The sequence below is a fragment of the Adiantum capillus-veneris genome, chromosome 13 (assembly GCF_014529385.1).
Source record: "Adiantum capillus-veneris isolate H3 chromosome 13, ASM1452938v2, whole genome shotgun sequence".
Taxonomy (NCBI): domain Eukaryota; kingdom Viridiplantae; phylum Streptophyta; class Polypodiopsida; order Polypodiales; family Pteridaceae; genus Adiantum; species Adiantum capillus-veneris.
The window spans coordinates 148,456,655-148,478,775 of NC_140943.1; the positions used below are offsets into that span (position 1 = coordinate 148,456,655).

General features: G+C 46.5%; 1 protein-coding gene across 4 annotated transcripts in view; it reads right to left on the reverse strand.

Annotated features, from left to right (window-relative positions):
* Nucleotides 1-22,121, reverse strand: part of LOC147445060 (ARM repeat superfamily protein) — a 178,671-nt gene that overhangs the window by 36,375 nt on the left and 120,175 nt on the right. For all 4 annotated transcript variants that reach the window (XR_015190076.1, XR_015190077.1, XM_086527548.1 and 1 more), the window contains 3 exons: nt 14,546-14,796; nt 14,368-14,456; nt 13,981-14,024 (listed from right to left, as the gene is read on the reverse strand). Coding sequence is in view for 2 of the 4 variants with exons in the window: in XM_086527548.1 (XP_086383674.1) it covers nt 13,981-14,024; nt 14,368-14,456; nt 14,546-14,796 (384 nt within the window). In the remaining 2 variants the exon portion in view is untranslated. The remainder of the gene's footprint in view (nt 1-13,980; nt 14,025-14,367; nt 14,457-14,545; nt 14,797-22,121) is intronic.

A 22,121-nucleotide genomic window follows, 5' to 3' on the forward strand; every position in this document is an offset into this window, starting at 1 on the left:
TGATGACTATAAGCAGGGTTTTCTCTTCTTGTTGGCTTGCCAATATAGGCACTTTGAGTTCTTGCAAGTACTTCAAAAGTTTCTTATGGATGATACTATGTATGACATATGTGGTAGTTGGGAAAAGACAAAGGATGCTCTCTTGGAGTTTAGCAAAGGTCTTGCAAGTGGAGAAGCAGGTTATATTAATGAATATGCATCTCTATGGGATAAGGAAGACAATGTGTTTGATAGCACATGCAAAGTGGATGAGGTTATAAAAATTGTGAATGTGAATTTTCAGTATGAAGAATCTCATTTGGGTAAGCCTATGGTAGAGTATGCATTGTGGAAGCTGAGGTAGGTATTTGTGACCAAGAAGTCAAGTGTGATAATGAAGCATCATGTGCTTGTGTGGAAGATAAAACTGTAGATGAGATGCATACTTGTCATGTGGGTTTGGATGCTACAGATGTTCTCATGGATACTTCTCTTGGTGATGAAAGCGCTGATTTTGATAACTTAAATGCTGATTTGAAGTCCTTTTCTATGAATGATGTTAAGGTGAATGAAGACTATGTCTCTACATATGGGTTATTTGATGAGCTCCCCATGGTTATCAATAGTGATGAAAGTACTCATGCTACACATGATGCTTTGGTGTCTCATGCCTCTTTTGATATCATGTGTATGGTTGTTACATGAACAATGGAAGTGGGTGGTGAGAGTAGCCACCCTTTTTGGAGTTTATCATGAGAATTAATTCGTTCTTGGGATTCAAACTATATAGAGTGACTACTTGATGCTAAAATGTGCATATGGAACACTTGAAAGTGTTCCATGCTTGTTGGGGGGGCTTGAGAGGATCTTGCTAGACTCTAACCTCAGAGAGCGAGTGGTGGCTCTTTGGACAGAGGGCTTGGACACACGGAACTCTCCTGCTGACAGAGTGGCCTCTGGACTTGCTCAGCTTACTCAAATCTTTCCTCAGGCCTTGCTGCAACGAGAGAGGAGGAGCAATGTCTCCGACGAGGTGTTGCTTCCTTGCAGAGGATGCAAGAGTAGCACCTAGACAGTCCTTGGTTGGAGGAGCAGTTGCAGCAGGCTCGCCAGGAGCTTGCCAACACAGAGGAGAGGCGTCATGAGTTTGCTTTCCATCGACAGGCATATTAATGGACCCAAGTGGGTGACAGAGTGACGGGGGCGTTCTTTGAGACAGTGGGACCCCGGCATGCACGCCAGTGTCAACCAGTTGAGGAGGCCTGACAGGTCAGTTGCTTCAGAGCTCGAGGACATTCGTGCAGTTGCTACTCACTTTTACCGTGACCTGTTGTCAGCAGAGCCTCAGTCAGAGCGTCAGGATGCGTGCAGAGAGCACCTTTGGGCACATATGCCTTGTCTTGTGACTGAGGAGATTGCCAGAGGCTTGAGCTGCCTCTTCAGCTAGAGGAGCTCCACGCGGCCCTCAGAGCACTTCCCTGTGGTAAGTGTCCCGGCGAGGATGGTTTGACTCCCAATTTTTCCTTCGAAAATTGGGACTTGCTTGGCTCAGACCTAAGCAGCACTTTTCAATACATCTTACAGAAAGAAGAGATGCTTGACAGCATGAGCGAGGGCTTGATCTACCTCATTCCCAAAGAGGGTGGCTCCTTGGATGAGATTCGGCAGTGGCAGCCCATCACCATCCTCAACTCAGCCTACAAAATTCTTACCAACGCTATGAGTTTGAGGATTCAACCACTTCTAGAGAGCATTATACATGGGACCCATACAGGTTTTATAAAGGACCGCAGTATCCTTGAGAACATCTTTACTTTTTGGGAGGCATCTGCCCTCGCGCGCCTCCGTGGTGAGGATCTAGTGATACTTCTTCTCGATTTTGAGTAGACCCGATAGAGTTTACTGGGACTTTTTGGAGGGCGCTCCACGCAGAATGGGCTTCTCAGATGCTTGGATCAGAGGAGTGTCAGCTCTCTACAGACGTGCACATAGTAAGGTGCTTTTGGCAGGAGATAGAGGAGACCGTTTCATGCTCACACGTTCAATCAGACAGGGCTGTCCTCTTGTCCCCTTCCTCTTTCTGTTCTATGCTGAGGCGATGAGCAGATTTTTGATTTCATAACAGGCTGGTTTACGTCGCTTAACGCTCCCTATTCGGGGCGATGAGCTATTGGATGCTGAGTTTGCAGATGAATCAACTTTGTACTTGGAGGGCTGAGAGGCCAACCTACACAGGTGTGAGCAGGCTCTTGAGACGTTTTGTTGTTCATCAAACGCACTGATCAACTGGAGGAAGACAGTGGCTTTCTCGATTGACACTGCTCCTACGCCTGATTGGCTACCAAGTGAGGGTTTTAGATGGATCCCCTCAAGGACTGCAGTTCGATACTTGGGCTGCCAGGTTGGCTTGGACTTGTCTCCTGAGCAGAAGATTGCTCCCCTCCTCCCATCCATCAGGAGGAAGCTGTTACATTGGAGCTCGGCACAACTTTCTTTGGCAGGCAGAGTTTTAGTGGCCAACCTGTTCGATCTTTTCGAGCTCCTGCATCAGCCAGATAGAGAGGCTGATCAGGAACTTCCTTTGGTCAGGACGCAACACTCAAATAGCTCCGGCCAAAGTGGCATGGCAGGTCATCACTCTATCTTGTTCTCGGGGGGTTGGCGATCATACACCCTGCATAGCAGGGCAGAGCCCTTCTTAGGAAGTTTGTTGTCAGAGGACTGCTTCCAAGGAAAGAGCCCTGGCAGGACTTTTTGCTTCAACGGCTTAGAGCTAGAGTGCCTCAGGCAGGAGGCCCTTGGAGACCTTCCATCTGATGGATTTTCACACAGATGGGCAGAATTGGCCTGAGCAGGAGACTGGAGGATCGTTTTGTTGTGAGCCTGCTTCGCTCCTGGCAAGAGTTGCGGAGAGGCCTGGAGCAGCACCAGCCCACTTGCACGGAGGAGCGCCTTAGACAGCCCCGTGTTTGAAACCCCATGGTCAGCACTCAGAGAGGCCACTTGGTTGGTAGTAGGCCTCATGTTTCTTGGGGTCCCATGGCAGAGGGTCCAGCACGCATTTTAGGTGACTGGCTACAGTTCTCAGGTTTGTCAGAGGAGCTTCCCACCATCCAACTACAGGGCATGAGAGGGGTGCAGAGCATGTGTCAAGACATCATAGAGGCAATACCAGCTGAGTGTGGCTTACACCTCTCGAGACAACAGCGCCCAGATGGATGGGGGCCTTCACGCGATTGGAGGTCCTCATCGCACTTCGAGCTTGCGCAGAGACTGTACCCTAGATGTTTTTGAGCTACAAGGCGAGGGTCAATTACACAATCTCAGTAGAGGCTACACAAGTTGCCAATTGTTGTTTTCAGAGGATCTGAGTTGTGAGCATCTGTGGGACAACTTGTGTCATAGATCCTAACCCATCAGCTCTTGAGACAGGCCATTGGAGGCTATGGGCTTGGGAGAGCTGTACGCTGGCACGAGTGTAGTGAGATCCTGGAGAGTGGTTTTGGAGGGACCCTTTCTCCTCAGCCGACCATCCACGGGTCCCTTTCTTTCAGTACATTGTTTGACTAGGATGCCACATACTGGCAGCACGGAGAGAGGCTCATCCTACTGTAGCACCTCCTTTCGCTGCATGTGCAACTTGTGACCATCCTTTGGAGAGTCAGCATCATTGTCTTTGGGACTGCCCTATAGAAGAGCAAGTTTGACTTCGGGTCCTTCGGCTGATGCAAGCTCTTTCCACAGCACGGGAGTATGGGAGCAGCTGCTTGGTCCACTCTCACGAGCCTTGCATTACAGTTTGAGCTATCCTCCACCAGCAAGATGATAGTGATACAGGGGGGTCGACCTACGCTCCAGCCTGCTACAAACTTACTCCACAAGAGTGGTGCAGTGAGAGAGGTGTGTTGGGAGCTTGTCTGTGGCCTGACACTCTGGTTCATCTGGCGCCCGCTACTTCCACATCTCTGAGGCTCGCCTTGTGCCACCAGCAGAGACTATTCGAGATTTTAGGCTGGAGCTGATCCATACTCTCATGGGACAGTTTGAGAGACTTCAGGGAAGCTCCGACCGCATACAGGAGCGTAGAGAGGTGCCGACTCTGGTGCCCTAGGCCTTTCTTCACTATGGTCCGGGGTGTGCTCAGATGGCACTACCATCCACCTCTCTGGCTTTTTCCTCCTCCCATCTGCTAATTTAGCCCTCATTGGACATTTCTTAATTGGAAGAGTCTCCCATTATGATTGTTGTAGCCCTCTCTAGTAGAGGTGGTTGTAGCCCTATGGGCAGTTTCATTAACTAATAGAAGGATCTTTTTCTCTGGGGAAAAAAAAAGCCAAGGTCATGGTGTTTAATACCACCCCATAGTGGATTAGGGGGTCAAAACCCGCATTCACATACGGCCATAAGACAGTGAAGTATACAGATGCTTACAGTTAGCTTGGAGTGGTTTTTAGCGGACTAGCATTTTCATTGCAGAGAGGAACAGAGCCTAGACTAACCAGAGCCCATGCCTCATTTGGTAGATTGAGGAGGATGTGTTCACAGGTTCAGTTTCAAGAGCCTCAGATGAAGCTTTGGCTCTCTGACACTCTAGTGGCTTCTACATTGCTCTATGGGGCTGAGATATGGGGACATTCATTGGATCATCACGGGAGGTCGGGTTGCACTGATGGATGGGGGGACATGGAGAAGCCTCTAGTATCTATGATCTCGCGGCTCATTAGAGCCAAGGCTTGAGTACCATGAGACATTATCCAAGCAGAGCTAGCTGCCCCCCCCACTAGTGGTTGAGGCGCTCACCAAATCAGTCTCCTTCATACACCGCATGTGGGAACTTCCCAAGGACAGATATGCTCGCCTTGCAATTGAGTCCTCTCGACAGTTAGCCATGCAAGGAGACACAACATGCTAGTACGGAGAGATGACATCATGGTTTCAGACGTATGGGTTCAGCATAGACAGTTTGCCCCCATCCGAGTACTCAATGGATGCACCCTCTCTGACTCTTACACAGTCCGAGATCACCACTCATTCGCCAGGACCTGACTCAACTAGACACCAAGAGGACATGGATAGAGACAACACAAGAGATGGGCACGCATATGGCCTTCTACAGAGAGCATCTTCTCCAACTTACGGAGGGACGGTTTTGTGACGAGAGCCATATACATGGATACCCACTTGTCTCATGGCATACGATGTACTATTGGCCAGATACGCACATCTTTACACCAGCGCTGCGGGTTGAGACTAGGAGATAATGCAAAGTACCAACAGAGGCCAGGATATGCCCCTTGTGTCACATACAGCCTGAGACAGAGTTGCACTACACATGCCACTGCCCCGTCTACACATGCCACATACGAGGCCGCTTTCACTGCTTGTTCAGAGAGGGTTTTGCACCACTCTCCAGAGTCATGGGGTACAAGGACTAGAGATGCCTAGGTTTGTCTTTGCTGGAGCTGCACAAACATAAAGAGAGCCTGATGAGAGGAGAGGCTAGCCAGTCTCAGAGACATATCACAGAATTCTTTAGAGCAGACAATGGACACCCGGAGGAGATACTACCACAACAGAGCCCAGACTCGCCTCGCACCAGAGGCAAGCTAATCGATCGAGCGACCAAGCTGAGGAGATCCAGACACCCACGACTATGGAGGACTACACAGTATCCACGAAGGTTGCATCAGAGGATTCGGATCACTTTAGCCCGACATACACGACGCTCCGTCACAATACTGACCATGGAGGAGATTGATGAGATCCACCAGCGGCCGGCCGATGTTCGATCTTCGATCTATCGTGATTTGGCTAGCCCACCTAGCTACTTGGTTTCACCTCTAGCAGCTTTAGACCCACCACATTGTAACTTCTTATTTCCATTCATTTATTTTGTACCCTATCATTGTATCACATTCATCAAGATTGTATTGGTTTATTCTCATAGGTCATTTTGGCCTTTTGAAGACGTTTAATATAACATTTCATTTCATTTCATTTTCTTTCTCTCTCTCTCTCTCTCTCTCTCTCTCTCTCTCTCTCTCTCTCTCTCTCTCTCTCTCTCTCTCTCTCTCATGCGTCTCTCACAATTTTTAGGGTTTCGTCACTTCTTCTTTATTGTTTTTAGGGTTTCGAAATTGTTTTTAGGATGTTTTCAAGGTTTTATCACTATTCTTTTTGCTGTTTTTAGGGTTTTGAAACTGCTTTTTAGTTATTTATTAGGGTTTCGTCACTGTTTTCTAAGGTTTCAAATTTGTGTTTTAGGATTTTTTAAGCTTTCTTGCTGTTTTTTAGGATTTTTGAAATTTTTTGTTGCTTTAGTCAAAGCCTCTCTCTCTCTCTCTCTCAAGGGGGCCTGCAGCGACAGTTGGATGCATTACACAGTTTTGCAGAGGATAGTGGATTGTTTGTAAACCTTGGTAAAACCAAGGTTATGGTGTTTAACACCACACCACAGTGGATCAGGAGATCAGCATCGACTTTCACATATGGTCAAGAGATTGTATACATATGCATACACTTACCTTGGGGTTGTCTTCACTGGACACGGGTTTTCTTTGGGGAGAGCAACAGAGACTAGTCTGTCTAGAGCTTATGCAGGCTTGAGAGGCTTGGAGAGGATGTGTTCGCAGGTTCAGTTCCAGAAACCTCGGACAAAGCTATGGCTCTTTGATACTTTAGTAGCCTCAGCTATGTTGTATGGGGTGCAGATATGGGGACCTTCTATAGGCCAGGTGGCAGGATGGTTGGAGATGTATGGAGCGGCCCTTGCTTTTTTTTGGGAGGTTTTTGGGTTACCTTTTGGCATAGGATCCCTCCCACCTAGCCTAGGCTCCCCCCCCCCCCACCTCCCACATGCCTTGAGCCTTCTCTCTCTCTCTCTCTCTCTCTCTCTCTCTCTCTCTCTCTCTCTCTCTCTCTCTCATTGCCTTGGTCCTTCACCTTGGATTCCATTAGGCTAATAAAAAGAGGAAAATGGTCCAACCTCTCTATCACCCAAGTGTGGTAGATTGGTTATGCCATTTCCCTCTTGAATAACAGGTCTTGAGTTAAACTCTCCTCGTCAGCTAGATCTTTAAGGTCTCTTGGGATAGTTTCCTACGACGTTAAAACACACTCTCTCTCTCTCTCTCTCTCTCTCTCTCTCTCTCTCTCTCTCTCTCTCTCTCTCTCTCTCTCTCTCTCTCTCTCTTATTGGGAAGAGGTGAAGGGTCTTGTGGTAGACATCTTGCCCATCTACAAAGTGCTCCGAATGACCGACATGGAGAGATCTACCATAGGCCTTCTTCACCACTTCATGGATGAGGCATACAAGGAAATAGAGGCATCAACTATTCTTGATGGTCCACCCGATGGGACACGGTATCTCCTTTGCTCTCCATTCTCAAGTCCACAATATGTTTTTTGCTAATTTGCACTATGCCTCACCTCTCCCTCCCTCCCTCTCTCTCTCTCTCTCTCTCTCTCTCTCTCTCTCTCTCCAAGAGTGATGACATCCTCTTTCTTTTCCAAAAGAGGTGGGATTTTATGAAGAGGCCCATTCACCACTTTGTGGCTCTCTTGCATCCAGCCTACAAGAAGCCGGATCTTTCCACAAACCAAATGCTACTAGAAGAGAGCCGCAACTTCCTTCCCAAGACCCTCTCGGAAGATCATCACGATGCATTCCTTCAAGAGCTAATCAACTATGGAGACCAAAGAGGCACAGCTTTTACTTCCACCATATGTTGGAAGACGGAGTCCTTGGTGAAGCCTCTTTTTTGATGGGAGAGCTCGGCTACCAATTGCCTCACCTTCAAAGAGTTGCATGAGGGATTCTTGGACAGATAAATCCTCTTAAGCCTCGGGCCTTGGCTCTCTATAGGATTGCTCATCCGGTGCATACGAGCAAAATTGGTCTGCATACTCGCTTATCCACACCAAAATTCGCAACAAACTATCAACAAAGCAATTGGAGCAGCTCATCTATTGTCGCTCTAATCTCCGAATGTTGCGCTCCATGCATGAGATGCCTATGGCTAGACAAGTAAACCCTCTTTCTACACACTTGCTTCTTGACTCATGTGGGCTATGGCTTTGCATTCCAATTCACATGTGCTAACTTTGTCTCGTCTCTTTTCTATAACTTGTCAAGTAGGCCAATGTTGATGATTGCAAGCTCTCAATTGAAACTCTCAAAAGTGTCAACAAAGAGCGTGATATGACGAAGGAGCAAATTTTGCGTGAGTTGTACTTGGAGCTAGAGGCGAATGACCAACGGGTTTTTCGCACACGATCACGCAAGAGGGTCATTGTGCGTGGAGTCCTACGCCTTCGGCTACAAGAGGTAGAGGTGCATGAGCTTCCCATGCTCGTGGCCGTGGCCGTGGTTGTGGTAGAGCATCAACGACACCTATAGAGGCTCAGACTGTCACTAGGAGGTGTATTTTTCCTGTTGCCTTTCGTAAATAAGTACTATATTTTTTATTTTATTTTTTTCTACTTGTTTTCCCCGGAACCCTTGAAAAGGTGCAAGAGGACATTGCATGGCCAGTGTGAAACGGCCGTGGCCAAATAGGTTTCTCACATTGGGAGTCTGACTCGGTCAGCAGTCTGAGACTGGTCGGGCCAATTAGCACTGAATTCTGATGAGTATGGAAGCATGTATGCGCCAAATGAAGTGTGGGCCACTCCGAAAGACACTTATAACTTTATAAGTCAGTGAGAACTAGAGAAATTAACTCAAAAGGGGCAAACTGGACACATGGCGGCTCCAGGCAGTTTTGCCACTTCCAGCATGAAGAGAGGCCGTCCAATTTGAGAGAGGAGGCTGAATTTTAAACTAAGTGACCTACAGTGTGTGTGTGAGTAGTGGGTGCAGGTCTACAGCTATAATGGGAAGCTTGCCTTCTCCCCTGTCTCATGTAGCGCGATGATTTGCTCTTGTGCATCTCTCTCTCCCCCCTTTGGCACATATGGTAATGCCCCACTAGTTGGGCTACTCAGATGAACATGTACAATTCTAGGGGTTTATGCCCGTTTGCCAAGGAAAGAGCCTTTTGAACAGGAACCGGATTAGCTAATTGCTAATCCCCCACAGGTACGCACAGTTACATTGTGAAAGATTGCGAGTTTGGAGAGTTTTCTCGCGTGAAAACTCGTCCAACTCACAAGGGAACTGTCCCATTGTGTGCGGGAGCCCTTGGGACACGCGTAGGTGTGTTTGCTCCGCTAAAAACGATCGGAAACAGCGAATTACAGCCTGCTGTGTTTTTCTGCAGGTTAAAGGTTTCGCACCTAAACTGCAAGGGAACCCCGGGAGACCCTCGTGAGAGCCTTGGGATGCATGTACAGGCTTTTGGGCACCCGGCAATGAAAAAAGGGAATTACAGCCCGCTGAATTTCTGTGACAGCTCACCAGAAAGCTTCCAGATAGCGAGGGAATCCGCCCTAGACAGGTGCTTTTGACCTACAGGGGTTTTTGCGCCGTTATGCTGTCAAAATCATGTCAAAAACCTGCGTTTTCCAGCACTCGCGAGGTTTGGACAGCTTTGTGAAAGCTTGTGCTAAGTGGTCGTATCGTCTACCTTAATTTGAATAAAGAAACACCGAAAAGGGCGCCAGTCTTTGCGGCCTACAGGGTGTCGGTCTCGTGTGCGCAGTGACATTCTAGTCGTTGGACGCAACTGTGTTCTCTTCCCTTATAAGTGCTCTGTGTAAAGTTAACAAGTAATTGAAATAGTACTACCCTCTACGTTGTACAGCCGGCACAGACACAGACTGAGATTGAGATGGAGGCTACTACTCCTACAACCTATGTGGGGCGAGGCTCGAGAAGCGGCTCCATTGAAGCGGCCTCTGTTTTGGAGGATGTGCCTATTCGTAGATCCAGCAATATGGACCCTAGAGAACCGGAGTATGACAAGGAGGGAAATCTCCTTAGTGCGGGAGATTATGACACACCACAATCCGATTCATGTGAGAATGAAGATGACATCGACGAGCATAGCTCACAAGAGGAAGATGATGATGATGAGAGCGGAGGAAGCTCTTAGACTTTAGTGTCTCTCATATCTTTTTTGCCCCTACTTCCATTTTTTGCACGATTGAGGCTTAAAGGCCTACTCTTTTGTATCATCTCGATTATCAAATCTCAATGTAGCTTTTTGATTTATGACATATGTAATGCGAATCGCTTTCATGCCCATTGTGTCTCATTGTCTTGATTCTCGACTCTTGAGTGTCGGCACTTGGCACTTGCAAGTTGCCTTCTTGTCCAATGTGATAATTTAGTGTCTAATTGTCTCAAGTGTAAAATCTAGGGTTCAGAATTGTTGTTTTTATTTTTGAACCTACGTAACCATGTCGTACGACATAAAATTTTCTAGTTCGATGCGTACCGTACGTCTTCGTACGTGGACAAAACGTACATGACCGTACAAGACCACCCTGCATGACACTGTGAGACCTATGGGACCACACTGAAGATGGCTACTTGGAATTGTCATCGATCTATGAGGTTGGACGTTGGTGCCTTTAAGGACAGTTTCAAAGACAAAGACATTGTTTTCTTCTCAGAGACTCATCACGAACAGCAGCCCCTACTCGCTACACCTTCACGCGGGAGACAAACTCTGTATACATAGATGGGATCTACAGATGCCTATGCACAGAGGAGCCAAGGCGACCTCTGGAGGAGCTTACTACTATATTGACACAGACACTACATGATGCAGTAGCAGAGGCATACCCACATACCCAGCCTGAGCAGAGACGACATTCGGGGAGCATGCCCCAGAACAGTTGGTATGATGAGGAATGCCGGGACACTAGAGCTAGACTTCAAAGGGAGGTGCTTTTGGGGGACACCACTCACAGACAGTCACAGATTGAATTCCGATGCCTAGTGCGGCGGAAGAAGAGGGCATTTTTGGCTCAGCTAGAGCAGGATCTATATCAGCTGTTCTTGAGTCAAGACTCACGTGAGGCATGGCGGCTCTTTCAGGAGCCCCCCCCCCCCCCCTGCCATCACTTCTACAGAGGACTGGGGCCAGTACGCATCATCTCTGTACACACTTCCTGAGCAGCCCCCCCTTCCCGACCCTCCCCATCCATGCCCACACACATGTGCTTTTTTCACCGCGGAGATGGTGAGCAAGGCCATTGACAGGATGAGGACTCGGAGAGCATACGATCATGATGGTTTAGTGGCTGAGCATTTCACGCATGCCAGAGATCTACTAGTAGAGCTTCTAGCAGTGATGTTTTAACCGTGCCATGTGTGAGGGCTTGCCTGATACTTGGAGCCTATCTACTATTGCACCTATCTTCAACTCGGGAGACCCTATGGAGCCTAGGAATTATCGCACTATCATGATTGGACACACATTGGCACGGTTGTACGCATCTATTCTTGAGCAGCAGCTCAGTAGAAAGGCAGAGAGGGAGGGGATACGCGCAGCCGGGCAGGCAGGGTTCAAGAGGGGTTTTTCTACTCTTGACCATATCTTGACACTCAGAGCCATCATTGAGGAGGGTAGATCGCGTGAGAGACGGATCTATTGTAGCTTTGTGGATTTCCGCAAAGCATTTGACACAGTGCCTAGAGCTAGATTCATGCGCAGATTACAGCAGATGGGAGTACCCACAGAGCTCATTTGGGGGGTCATGGCATTATACAGGTCAGTAGTGGGGCAGGTACGCACCTCAGAGGGTCTATCCACACCGATTCGCTCCACTATTGAGGTGAAGCAGGGCTGCCCGCTCTCTCCTACTCTATTTGGTATGTATGTGGATGAGGTTTCTGACTACATTGAGAGAGATGGTGATAGAGGTGCAACGCTGGCAGGGCCATGGATTCCATTATTGTTATATGCTGATGATATTGTGTTGATATCCGACTCTCCGGAGGGGATGCAACGTCACTTGGATGCTTTGAATAGGTTTGCTCAGGAAAGTAGTTTGTCCGTCAACCTTGGTAAAACCAAGGTCACGGTATTTAATACCACCCCACAGTGGTTCAGGAGGTCAACGCCAGCATTCACATACGGCCAGGAGACTGTGGAGTATACAAATGCGTACACTTACCTCGGAGTGGTTTTTAGTGGGCCAGCATTTTCATTGAGGAGAGCAGTAGAGACTAGACTGACCAGAGCCCATGCAGCATTGGGTAGATTGGAAAGGATGTATTCACAGGTTCAGTTTCAGGAGCCTCGGACGAAGCTCTGGCTCTTTGACACTCTGGTGGCTTCTGCATTGCTTTATGGACCTGAGATTTGGGGACCTTCATCAGATCATCACAGGAGGACAGGTCCCAGTGATGGATGGGGGGACATGGAGAAGCCTCTGGTCTCTATGATCTCGCAGCTCATTAGCCTCAGTACCACGTGCTATTGTTCGAGCAGAGCTAGCTGCCCTCCCACTAGTGGTTGAGGCGCTCACCAGATCGGCCTCCTTCATACACCGCATGTGGGAACTTCCCAGAGACAGATATGCCCGCCTTGCACTTGAGTCCTCTCGACAGTTAGCCATGCAAGGAGATACAGCATGCTAGTATGGGGAGATGACATCATGGTTTCAGGCACATGGGTTCAGCATAGACAGATTGCCTCCCTTCCAGTACTCATTGGATGCACCCTCTCTGACTCTTACACAGTCCGAGATCACCAGGCTCACGACTTGACTCAACTAGACACCAGGAGGACATGGATACAGCCAGCACAAGAGCTGGGCACGAAGATGGCTTTCTACAAAGAGCATCTCCTCCAGCTTACGGTTGATGGTTTTGTGACGAGGCCCAGATACATGGACACCCACTTGTCTCATGGGATACGATGTGTTATGGGCCAGATACGTACATCTTCACACCAGCTGCGGATCGAGACTGGGAGATACAGCGGAGTACCAACAAAGGCCAGGACATGCCCCCTATGTGACATCGAGCCTGAGACAGAGTTGCACTACACATGCCACTGCCCCGTCTACTACGAGATACGAGGCCGCTTCCATTGCTTGTTCAGAGAGGGCTTTGGACCATTCTCCAGAGTCATGCAGTACGAGGATCAAAGATGCTTGGGTTTGTTTTTGCTCGAGCTACGCAGACACAGAGAGAGCCTGATGAGAGGAGAGGCTAGCCAGTCCCAGAGACAGATCATAGATTTCTTTAGAGCTGCCACTGGACACCCGGAGGAGTTACTACCACAAATAGCTCGTCGTCTCACACCAAAGGCACACTCATCGACCGAGCGACTGAGCTGGGAAGATCCAGACGCCCACGACTGCGGAGGACTACACAGCATCGCCAGAGGCTGCATCAGAGGATTCGGATCACTTTCGCTCGACATGCACGACGCCCGGTCAGACTACTGACCATGGAGGAGATTGATGAGATCCGCCAACGACCGATGCTGGATCTCTTGTGATCTAGCTATCCCAGCTAGCTCCTTAGTTCACACCTAGTAGTTCAAGATTCCATAGTATTTTATTGTGACATTTGTCATTTCATTTTTGTCATTGTTGTCATCTTGTTACTCTGACTCTTGTCATCTTGTTACTCTGACTCTGACTTTGTATCAGATCCACCACATTGTAACTTTTGGGTCTCATAGGTCACTTTGGCCTTTTGAAGACGTTAATATAACATTTCATTTCATTTCCTCTCTCTCTCTCTCTCTCTCTCTCTCTCTCTCTCTCTCTCTCTCTCTCTCTCTCTCTCTCTCTCTGTGTGTGTGTGTGTGTGTGTGTGTGTGTGTGTGTGTGTGTGTGTGTGAAACTCTCTCTCTCTATGTCAAAACCAAAACATCCATGATCTTAGCAATCTATGACACTCCAGAGTGGTCCACAGCCCTCCCAGATGTGGCAGTGGACATGTCCCTGGATCAAATAATCAGCAGGCCAGAGAAGAACCAGTTAAGAAAATCAGCTGACCAGTACTATGAGTACTCCTTAAACTTTATCCTTCTCAACCAGTAGAGGTAACATATCGGATCTCTGAAATTAAAGAAGAGAAATTGTGGCACTTACTGTGCCAATACCCGGAAATGCTGCTTGGGTTGATGTGAGTACATCTGGAATGCAAAAAAGACACAAAAACGACCATCAAAAGAAGAAAGTCCGTCTTCAGAGACTGGCAAAGAAAATCAGAAGATACTAAGATGACGTGTATAAAATGCGATGATCACTGTCTTTGCCCTGTCACCAGAGTATTCCACATGCAAGAAGTCTCTGGAGCTAAAGGCAAAGTCATACAGTTTCTTTCGCCTAGTGATAGATCCTCCATGCCACAATGAAAGACACAGTGGACTGCAATGCTAGGCAACCACTGTTCACAATAGCCAAGTAGGGAGACACACACATGATACCAACAGACCCAGTCACAGTCATGCAGAATCAAAAAGCGCAAAAACTTACGTTTCAGTGCAATCATTGCTTGAAGTCGCACATCCTCGTGAAAATACCCAGCGTGTCTTTTAAGCACATCCAAGCTCTGTGATAGGTAACTGTGAAAAGAAGCATTTATTGAAACTGATCCCAGAGAAGGGGGGAACAGAAGATCTTTCTCTTTATGAAAATGCAAGTTAAAGCATACGGGGCAAATGTTGCTTTTGTGTGAACAGCAAAGGCTCCCAAAGCCTGGGTTGCAGCCGCTTTCTCATCCAAAACACCTGTTCGAACACTAAAGTTGCGTACACGTCTGTTATCCTGATTATCTTCATCAGAAGAGACACCCCCGAACCCACTAGGTGCATGCTCTTCTTTGTCGGAGTCCTCAAAATCAACTGCAGTGCCATCGTCAAGGTTACAAGATTCCAATGCTAGGGGCACAGCTCGAGGAAGATACTGCAAGCAAAAGAGAACCCAACACAAGTTAACAAAGGAAGGAAACACCTGCATGAAATTCAAAAACAAAAAAAGATCCTACAATCAGTTGCTGTGAGTAAGAGCAGAAAATGACGGGGAAAAACCCTGCTTGAAAAGACACCTAAGCCCTTCCTTTTAGCAACTAACAATAATCATTCCATCGGAGCCAGTAAAGGGGAGACAGGCAAGACAACTTGTCCACTGAACCATTCACAACAATCTAACAAGGTCGCACAAAGCATCAAAAAAGTGCAAACCGCATACTCTTGCCCTTATCATGTGCCTTTAAGGTTGCTTTCTGACAAATCCGCCGAGGACACCTCTTCCTCTCGTAGGTTTCACTCAAACGAGTCAATGTTTGGAAAGAAGAGAAGACATCGGTACCGTTTGAACGAGTATGACCATCTCAAGAAGAAAGGAGGGAAGACTAAGTATTTTAAAGAGAGTGGGCAAGCACTCAAGTTTAAAACGTTTTTAGGCTATAAGGATACCCACCAAGCTCTTGCATTCATACAGCAATTTGACATCGTCTTTCTAGGAGGACATTTTTCAGAGCACTCCAAAGTACGAAAACGTGATCTTTATGGCTTATGCCCCGTAAGACAGAGCGATGAGGACGGAAGCATGCCCAATGCGCAATGAAGTAAGGGTGGGTGTGGCTAATAAGTCCGGGGTTGGGACACGAAGATTCTTTGATAAATTTCTCTGTGAAACTTGGAAGCGTCATCTTGAAGGATCGGTGTGCTTTCAGAAAAGCACATGCCTAAAGCTCTGATACCACTGTAACAAGGGAATGGGCACCACGTGCCGAAAGAAAAGAATAGACTGAACCACTTTATGCACTTGAAATAACAACTCAACTGAAAGAGATCGACACGAGACAGGGAGTGGCGGAGTTCCACCCCAAGAGAGCACTCGTCCCAAACCTTGGCGCCTCTTTCAATATGTTTGTATATTGCTTGAACTCAATACAACTGCCCTGGCTCTAGTCTGCATCCCCGGTCATATTTAAAGGCCATTGGCCTCTTAAAACAGTTTAGATAAAAAGCAATCCAGCTCATAAGCATCCGGGCCAAAAGCAGCTAGCACATTTTGCGGAAATCCATATAGCTGTTATGCCAACATGTCAACGCATTTTACAAGAATCCGTACAACTGCCACGTTAGCACTGTCAACGCGAAATCCGAGGCTATTGTATGGTCTTGCCACATCATCAATTCTCCACGCAATTCCTCTGTGTGTGTGTGAGAGAGTGGATCTTGCTTTATTTAATCCCTTTAGGTGACTTGGGCCCCATCGGACGAGGTCCCGCAAGTTCTTCTACTGCTTCTTCCAAGGTTTAAGCTCCTCGGCCACAATCTATAGGTTGGCTCCATTCTTTAGTGGCTTGACACGTCAGCAATTTGTGACAGGCAGATAAAGGGTTCCGGTTGAGGCTACAGTATGTCGTGTGTGCCATAGGGAGCCAAAGACAGCTGCATTACATAGGTCATTGCTCCGCATACTATGAGATTCGCGGGCAATTTCATTGCTTATTCAGGGAGGGTTTTGGACCACTTTCCGGAGTTATGGGATACCAAGATCAGAGATGCTTGGGCATGTTCTTGCTTCACTGAGACATAGAGATTGCTTGTTAAAGCGACCAGAGAGACTTACTCAGTAGCAGGTTACGAACTATTTCAAGCAACCATTACCACTAGACAGCTAGACAAACAGGTTCTGCAGCAGAGTTCAGATTCCACTTCCACTAGAGGCACACTGATTGACCGTGCGATGGACCTAGGGAGATCCAGGCGTCCACGATTATAGAGGAGGGAATCCCAGCATAGAAGAAGATTCTAAAGGAAGATTCAGATTATTTTGGCGCGCCATGCACAATACCCAATCAAGTTTTTGACCAGGGAGGACATCGAGGAGATCCGACACCCACCGATGCTGGATTAACTATGAGCTGGAGGATTATCCCCTTCTTCGTAGCTTGAGTTTCTTGCATCCCTTGTTATTTTGTACCATTGTATTGACTAGAGAGTCTCTAGACTTTCCCCCACTTTCACTTTCACTACAACATTTTGTTTAAGATGTTAGTCTTTCTTTCACCACACAGACTTTGTATTAGATTCACCAGTTTGTAACTTGTTGGTCTCATAGGTCATTTTGGCTTTTTCTTGTAGACGTTGATATATCATATCATATCATATCATATCCTCTCTCTCTCTCTCTCTCTCTCTCTCTCTCTCTCTCTCTCTCTCTCTCTCTCTCTCTCTCTCTCTCTCTCAGAGTTGATTTGGGGGATCTTGGCTTTATATAGGACACTGGTGGACCGAGTACGCACTACTAAGGGCATGTCTAACATGGTCCACTCCACTATTGGAGTGAAGCAAGAATGCCCCTTATCTCCAACTCTTTTTGGGATGTATGTATGTAGAGCGAGATGGGGATAGAGGTGCTCAGCTAGCAAGGACATGGATTCCGCTGTTGTTATATGCTGATGATATTGTGCTAATTTCAGATTCTCCAGAAGGGATGCAGCGTTATTTGGATGCATTACAGGTGTTAGCCCAAGATAGTGGAATGTAAGTGAACCTTGGTAAGACCAAGGTAATGGTGTTTAACACGGCACAGTGGGTTAGGAGACCTTTACGTATGGTCGAGAGACTGTGGAGTATACAGATGCACTATCTTGGGGTGGTCTTCACTGGCCCAATATTCTCCTTGAGGAGAGCAGCAGAGACGAGACTGACCAGAGGTTACGCAGCATTAGGAAAACCCGAGAGGATGTGTTCGCAAGTTCAATTTCAGGAACCTCGAACAAAGCTCTGGCTTTTTGACACTCTAGTGGCTTCAGCTATGCTCTATGGAGTTCAAATATGGGGACCCTCGGTGGATCACCACCGCAGATCTAGTAGCATTGATGGATGGAGATGCATGGAGAGGCCTCTAGTCTCTATGATTTCTCGGATGATTTGGGCTAAGGCTTCAGTGCCACACATGACATTAGTCGAACCGAGCTAGCTGCTCCTCCCCTCGCGGTCGAGGCACTTACCAGATCAGTATCCTTTATACACAGTTTATGGGCTTCCCCAGAGACAGATGTGCTCGGCTGGCCCTTGATTCCTCCAAACATCTAGCGATGCAGGGTGATACAGCATGGTTGTATAGGCAAATGACATCATGGTTTCAGTTATATGGGTTTAGCATGGACAGGTTGCCCCGCGTCCAGTACTCCTTGGATGCACCCTCCCTATCTATTACACGGACAGAGATCACTAGACTCATACGTCAGGATCTCATTCAGCTAGATACCAAGAGCACATGGATACAGCCGATACAAAAGTTGGGCACGAAGAAGGATTTCTATAGAGAGCATCTTCTCTAACTCACAGAGGACGCGATTTGTGACAAGGCCTGGATACATGGATACACACTTATCTCATGGAATACAGTGTGCTATTGGCCAGATACGCACATCCTAGCATCCGCTTCAGATTGAGACTCGTATATTCTCGAGGAGTACCAGCAGAGACCAGGATATGTCATTTATGTCATATTGAGCTAGAGAAAGAGTTGCAGTACATATGTCACTGCCCTGTGTACTATGAAATCCATGGCCGCTTTAACTGCTTGTTCAGAAAAGGGTTTCGAACCACTTTCTAGAGTCATGAGATACCCAAACAAGGGATGCCAACGCCTGTTTTTACTCGAGTTGCGCAGACAGGGAGAGCTTGTTGAGGACATCAGGGGAGAGTCAGTCTCAGAGGCAGATTACAGATTCTTTACACCAACAATGAGCAGCCAGAGGATTGCTCACCATAGCAGAGCTCAGCTTCAGATCACACCCATACCGGAGGTAGGTTGATCGATCAGGCGACTGAGCTAGGGAGATCTAGACGACCACGATCACGGGGGGCTTCAAAGTACCGAAGGAGACTCCAGCAAAGCATCCGGACCACCCTAGCTCGACATGCGAGGCGCCCAGTCAGAGTACTGACTATGGAGGATATTGACGAGATTTGCCACCGAGCGATGAGAGATTTCCTCTGACCCCCCCCCCCCCCCCCTTTTAGTTGTACTGACACAATGTACTAGATGCACCACTTGTAACTTTTTAAGTTTTTAATCTCATAGGTCACTTTGGACTTCTATCGATGTTAATATATCGTTTCATCACATCTCTCTCTCTCTCTCTCTCTCTCTCTCTCTCTCTCTCTCTCTCTCTGTGTGTGTGTGTGTGTGTGTGTGTGTGTGTGTGATATTTTAACCCCAAAATCTCCGTCCAGCAGAAAACAACCAATCCAATGAGATTTTCCTACTCATTTAGTCATGGGTAGATAACCAAAACAACGATATGAAAACGTCGTAGGCAACTTACAGTCGGATTATAACGGAAACAACCAACTACATTGAGTTAAGTAAAGGAGAGAAAAAAACTATTTAGACTGCTTCCAAACCGCAAGCCAGCTTTTTACCACAAAAATTAAACAAGAGATCAAGTATTTGAAAGCCCATGTCCAACAGTAATACATGTGTTTGAGTTGGAGCAGCCAGCTCCACAACTGCCAGCGCGACAGAGTGCAGGAGTGAGGGAATGAGTGCGCCGTGTAGAGTGGGGAGACAGAACAGAGATCGCAGGCAGGCTCGATTTGGGGGAGGGCATTAAGTGTAATGGCCATATGCCCCCCAATATTAGGAGATAATAAGTTTTATCATGTAAGGGTAGTGCCCCATGCAAGAGAGTTTAATAATCCAGTTTAAAGGTAGGTAGTATTAGAGTAAGTGTACGAGTGTGTAGGAATAAATGTCAAGAATAATGTAGGTTTTTGAATAGCTAGCGGCCTTAATAGGTATTGTGTGTGTGTGTGTGTGTGCGCCCCATGCTAGGGGGTTCAGGAATCTAGTTTTAAGGTAGGTAGTGTAAGAGTAGGTGTAAAGGTCCCGGTAGCGGCCATAGCTAGAGAGAGTTAAGATAGTGTGTGTGTGTGTGTGTGTGTGTGTGTGTGCCCGCCAGATATTCCAGATAGATTCGGTATAGTATTCCGAGTTACTTTTTGCGAACTCCATAAGGCCTTTCGTCCGCACATACAATCCTGTATTTGAACCACATTTTTTATTGTCAAGAAATTTCATAGTAAAGGGAGATTTGATAAGATCCCCCTTGTCTAAAGATTGAACTCCTCTGAGCACCTTTAATCTTGCATCTTCCATAGATGATGCCGGAAGATTTGCAAGAAACACCCATGTTTCAATGGAGATTGGTGCCAAAAAGCCTTTATTAGGTAGGGACCACAGGTGGTGATCCACACCAAAGGATTCGATCTCAACCTGTTTGGAAGGCAGGAAGGGAAACACCCTAGACACTTTCGGAACCATATCCATGAGCGAGCCCTCACTAAGTGAACACAATTCCTTTTGGAAAGCATTTACAGCATCCAAAGCAAGGGGGTCCCTGCAGAATAGACTGTTGGAGAGAGTCTGTACGGGCATAGAAGGGGTAGAAACAAACCCTGGAGTAAGGCCACATAATTTGCGTAAGCAGTTAACCAATTCAGCTCCTTCAGAGGAAAACTTGATTAGTTCAGATTTGTGGGCAAGAGTCATGGCTGGAATATTATTAATGAACTCTGATAGGCCAATAACTCCTTCCTTCGGATTATTCACCAGTTGGGCCAACGTGTGCACGCATTTGTCAAAGGAGATGGTTTGCACAAGAGAGTTAGCTAGGTCCTCTGAGGCACCAGCAATAAGGTCAGAGGCTTTTGGGGTCTTGAATGCATCTTAACACTTGTAAGGATGCTTTAGAAAGGGGTTCAGTTGGAAGCTCAAGTCCTTGGGAAAGAGTCAAAGTCTGCAAATGAAGTAAGCAAGGTTTAGTCTTAGTAATAAAGATGAGCAGAGATAAGGTAACCATTCCAACTTTAAACCGACCAGGCCGAACCATAAGGGTTGTGTGAAGATGGCCCCATTCCCCAATACCAAGACCATTGGTGTTAACCAAAGACTAGGTATGAGAAACTAAATATAGTGTCTAGGTCTTTGAGCAATAGTGATATTACTCTTGGTGTTAGGTGTGTGTGTTTCAATAATATTAATACATATACACCAAAGAATTTGACCAAATTCAAAAGACACTAGAAACTATGTCAGGAAAGAGGGCTCTATAATCCATTATCATGTCAAAAAATGGTCTTATACACAAGTGGGGAAATTTAAAAAGCTTCCCTAGTAAGGATGAAGAGATACAAGTCCTGCAAATCTCCAGACCAGCAAAAATTTGATAGCTTAGAGTTGAGAAGGTAACCCTCACCTGCATCCATAGAGACAATATAACATTTAGTTAGTATTGGCACTGACTGCAGGTGATGCATAGGTATCCCACTTGTTATCGATGTCACCCAACTTTAAAATTGCTATCAATTAAAGTAAAGAGATGAAAACTTTTAACCAGTGCGATGGAAAAAAATGTTTTAGACTTATGTGTTTCACGATATCAAAGACCATACAACTCTATCAGTTTAACAATCATAAAAAACCAAGCTGTATGGGGACAAAATGTAGTTTTTTTTAATTAGCAGAATTCCTGATATCAAAACAGATTTGTCTAACCAAAACAAACTTAGATTTAGGAATTCTAAGTGGAGCTCTTTTTAATTTTACAAGCTCTAAAAAGGAAAGGTCGGAGGCGAGTTTTGGAGGCTATCTTTGCCCCGAAGTGGACTACGTATGCCCGTCTCTCCACTTGGCGGAGTTTGGCATTTATTGCCGCAATTTTTTAGGTTCTGAAATTGTGCTCATGCGTGCCGTTAATGTATATTTTGGTGATTCCTGTAAATATACAAGTATTAGCTCCCAAGGTAAATAATAATAACTTGAATCAGTTACTACCTTTTAGGTGTTTTTTAATCCTTGTGATTAAAAAAAACATTTATCATTGGGATGAGAGGAAAAGGTATTAGTAACAAGTGTTTCCATCATCCCATCTACGGGTCATCTTAGTCATATCCCAAAAAAAGTTGCTACTATTAAGGTTTTAGCAGAAAGAAACTCTCAACAGCCCAATAGCTAGGTTCATTCCGGTCTTCAGAGAGCAAAAGAGATGACACAAAGGTAAATATCAATACTCTTACTAGGTGACGGCCCTGCCAGAATTATCAATTACAAGAAACATATCACAAAGTTTCAAAAAAGAGCCATAAGAAGTATAAGCCCTCTTTTAGCATGTAAAAAGAGATGACACAGTCAGCTGGTACATGTAATAAGCTTTTAGAAAAACAAGCAAAGTGCAAAAACCAGTTACAGCCAAGTGGAGT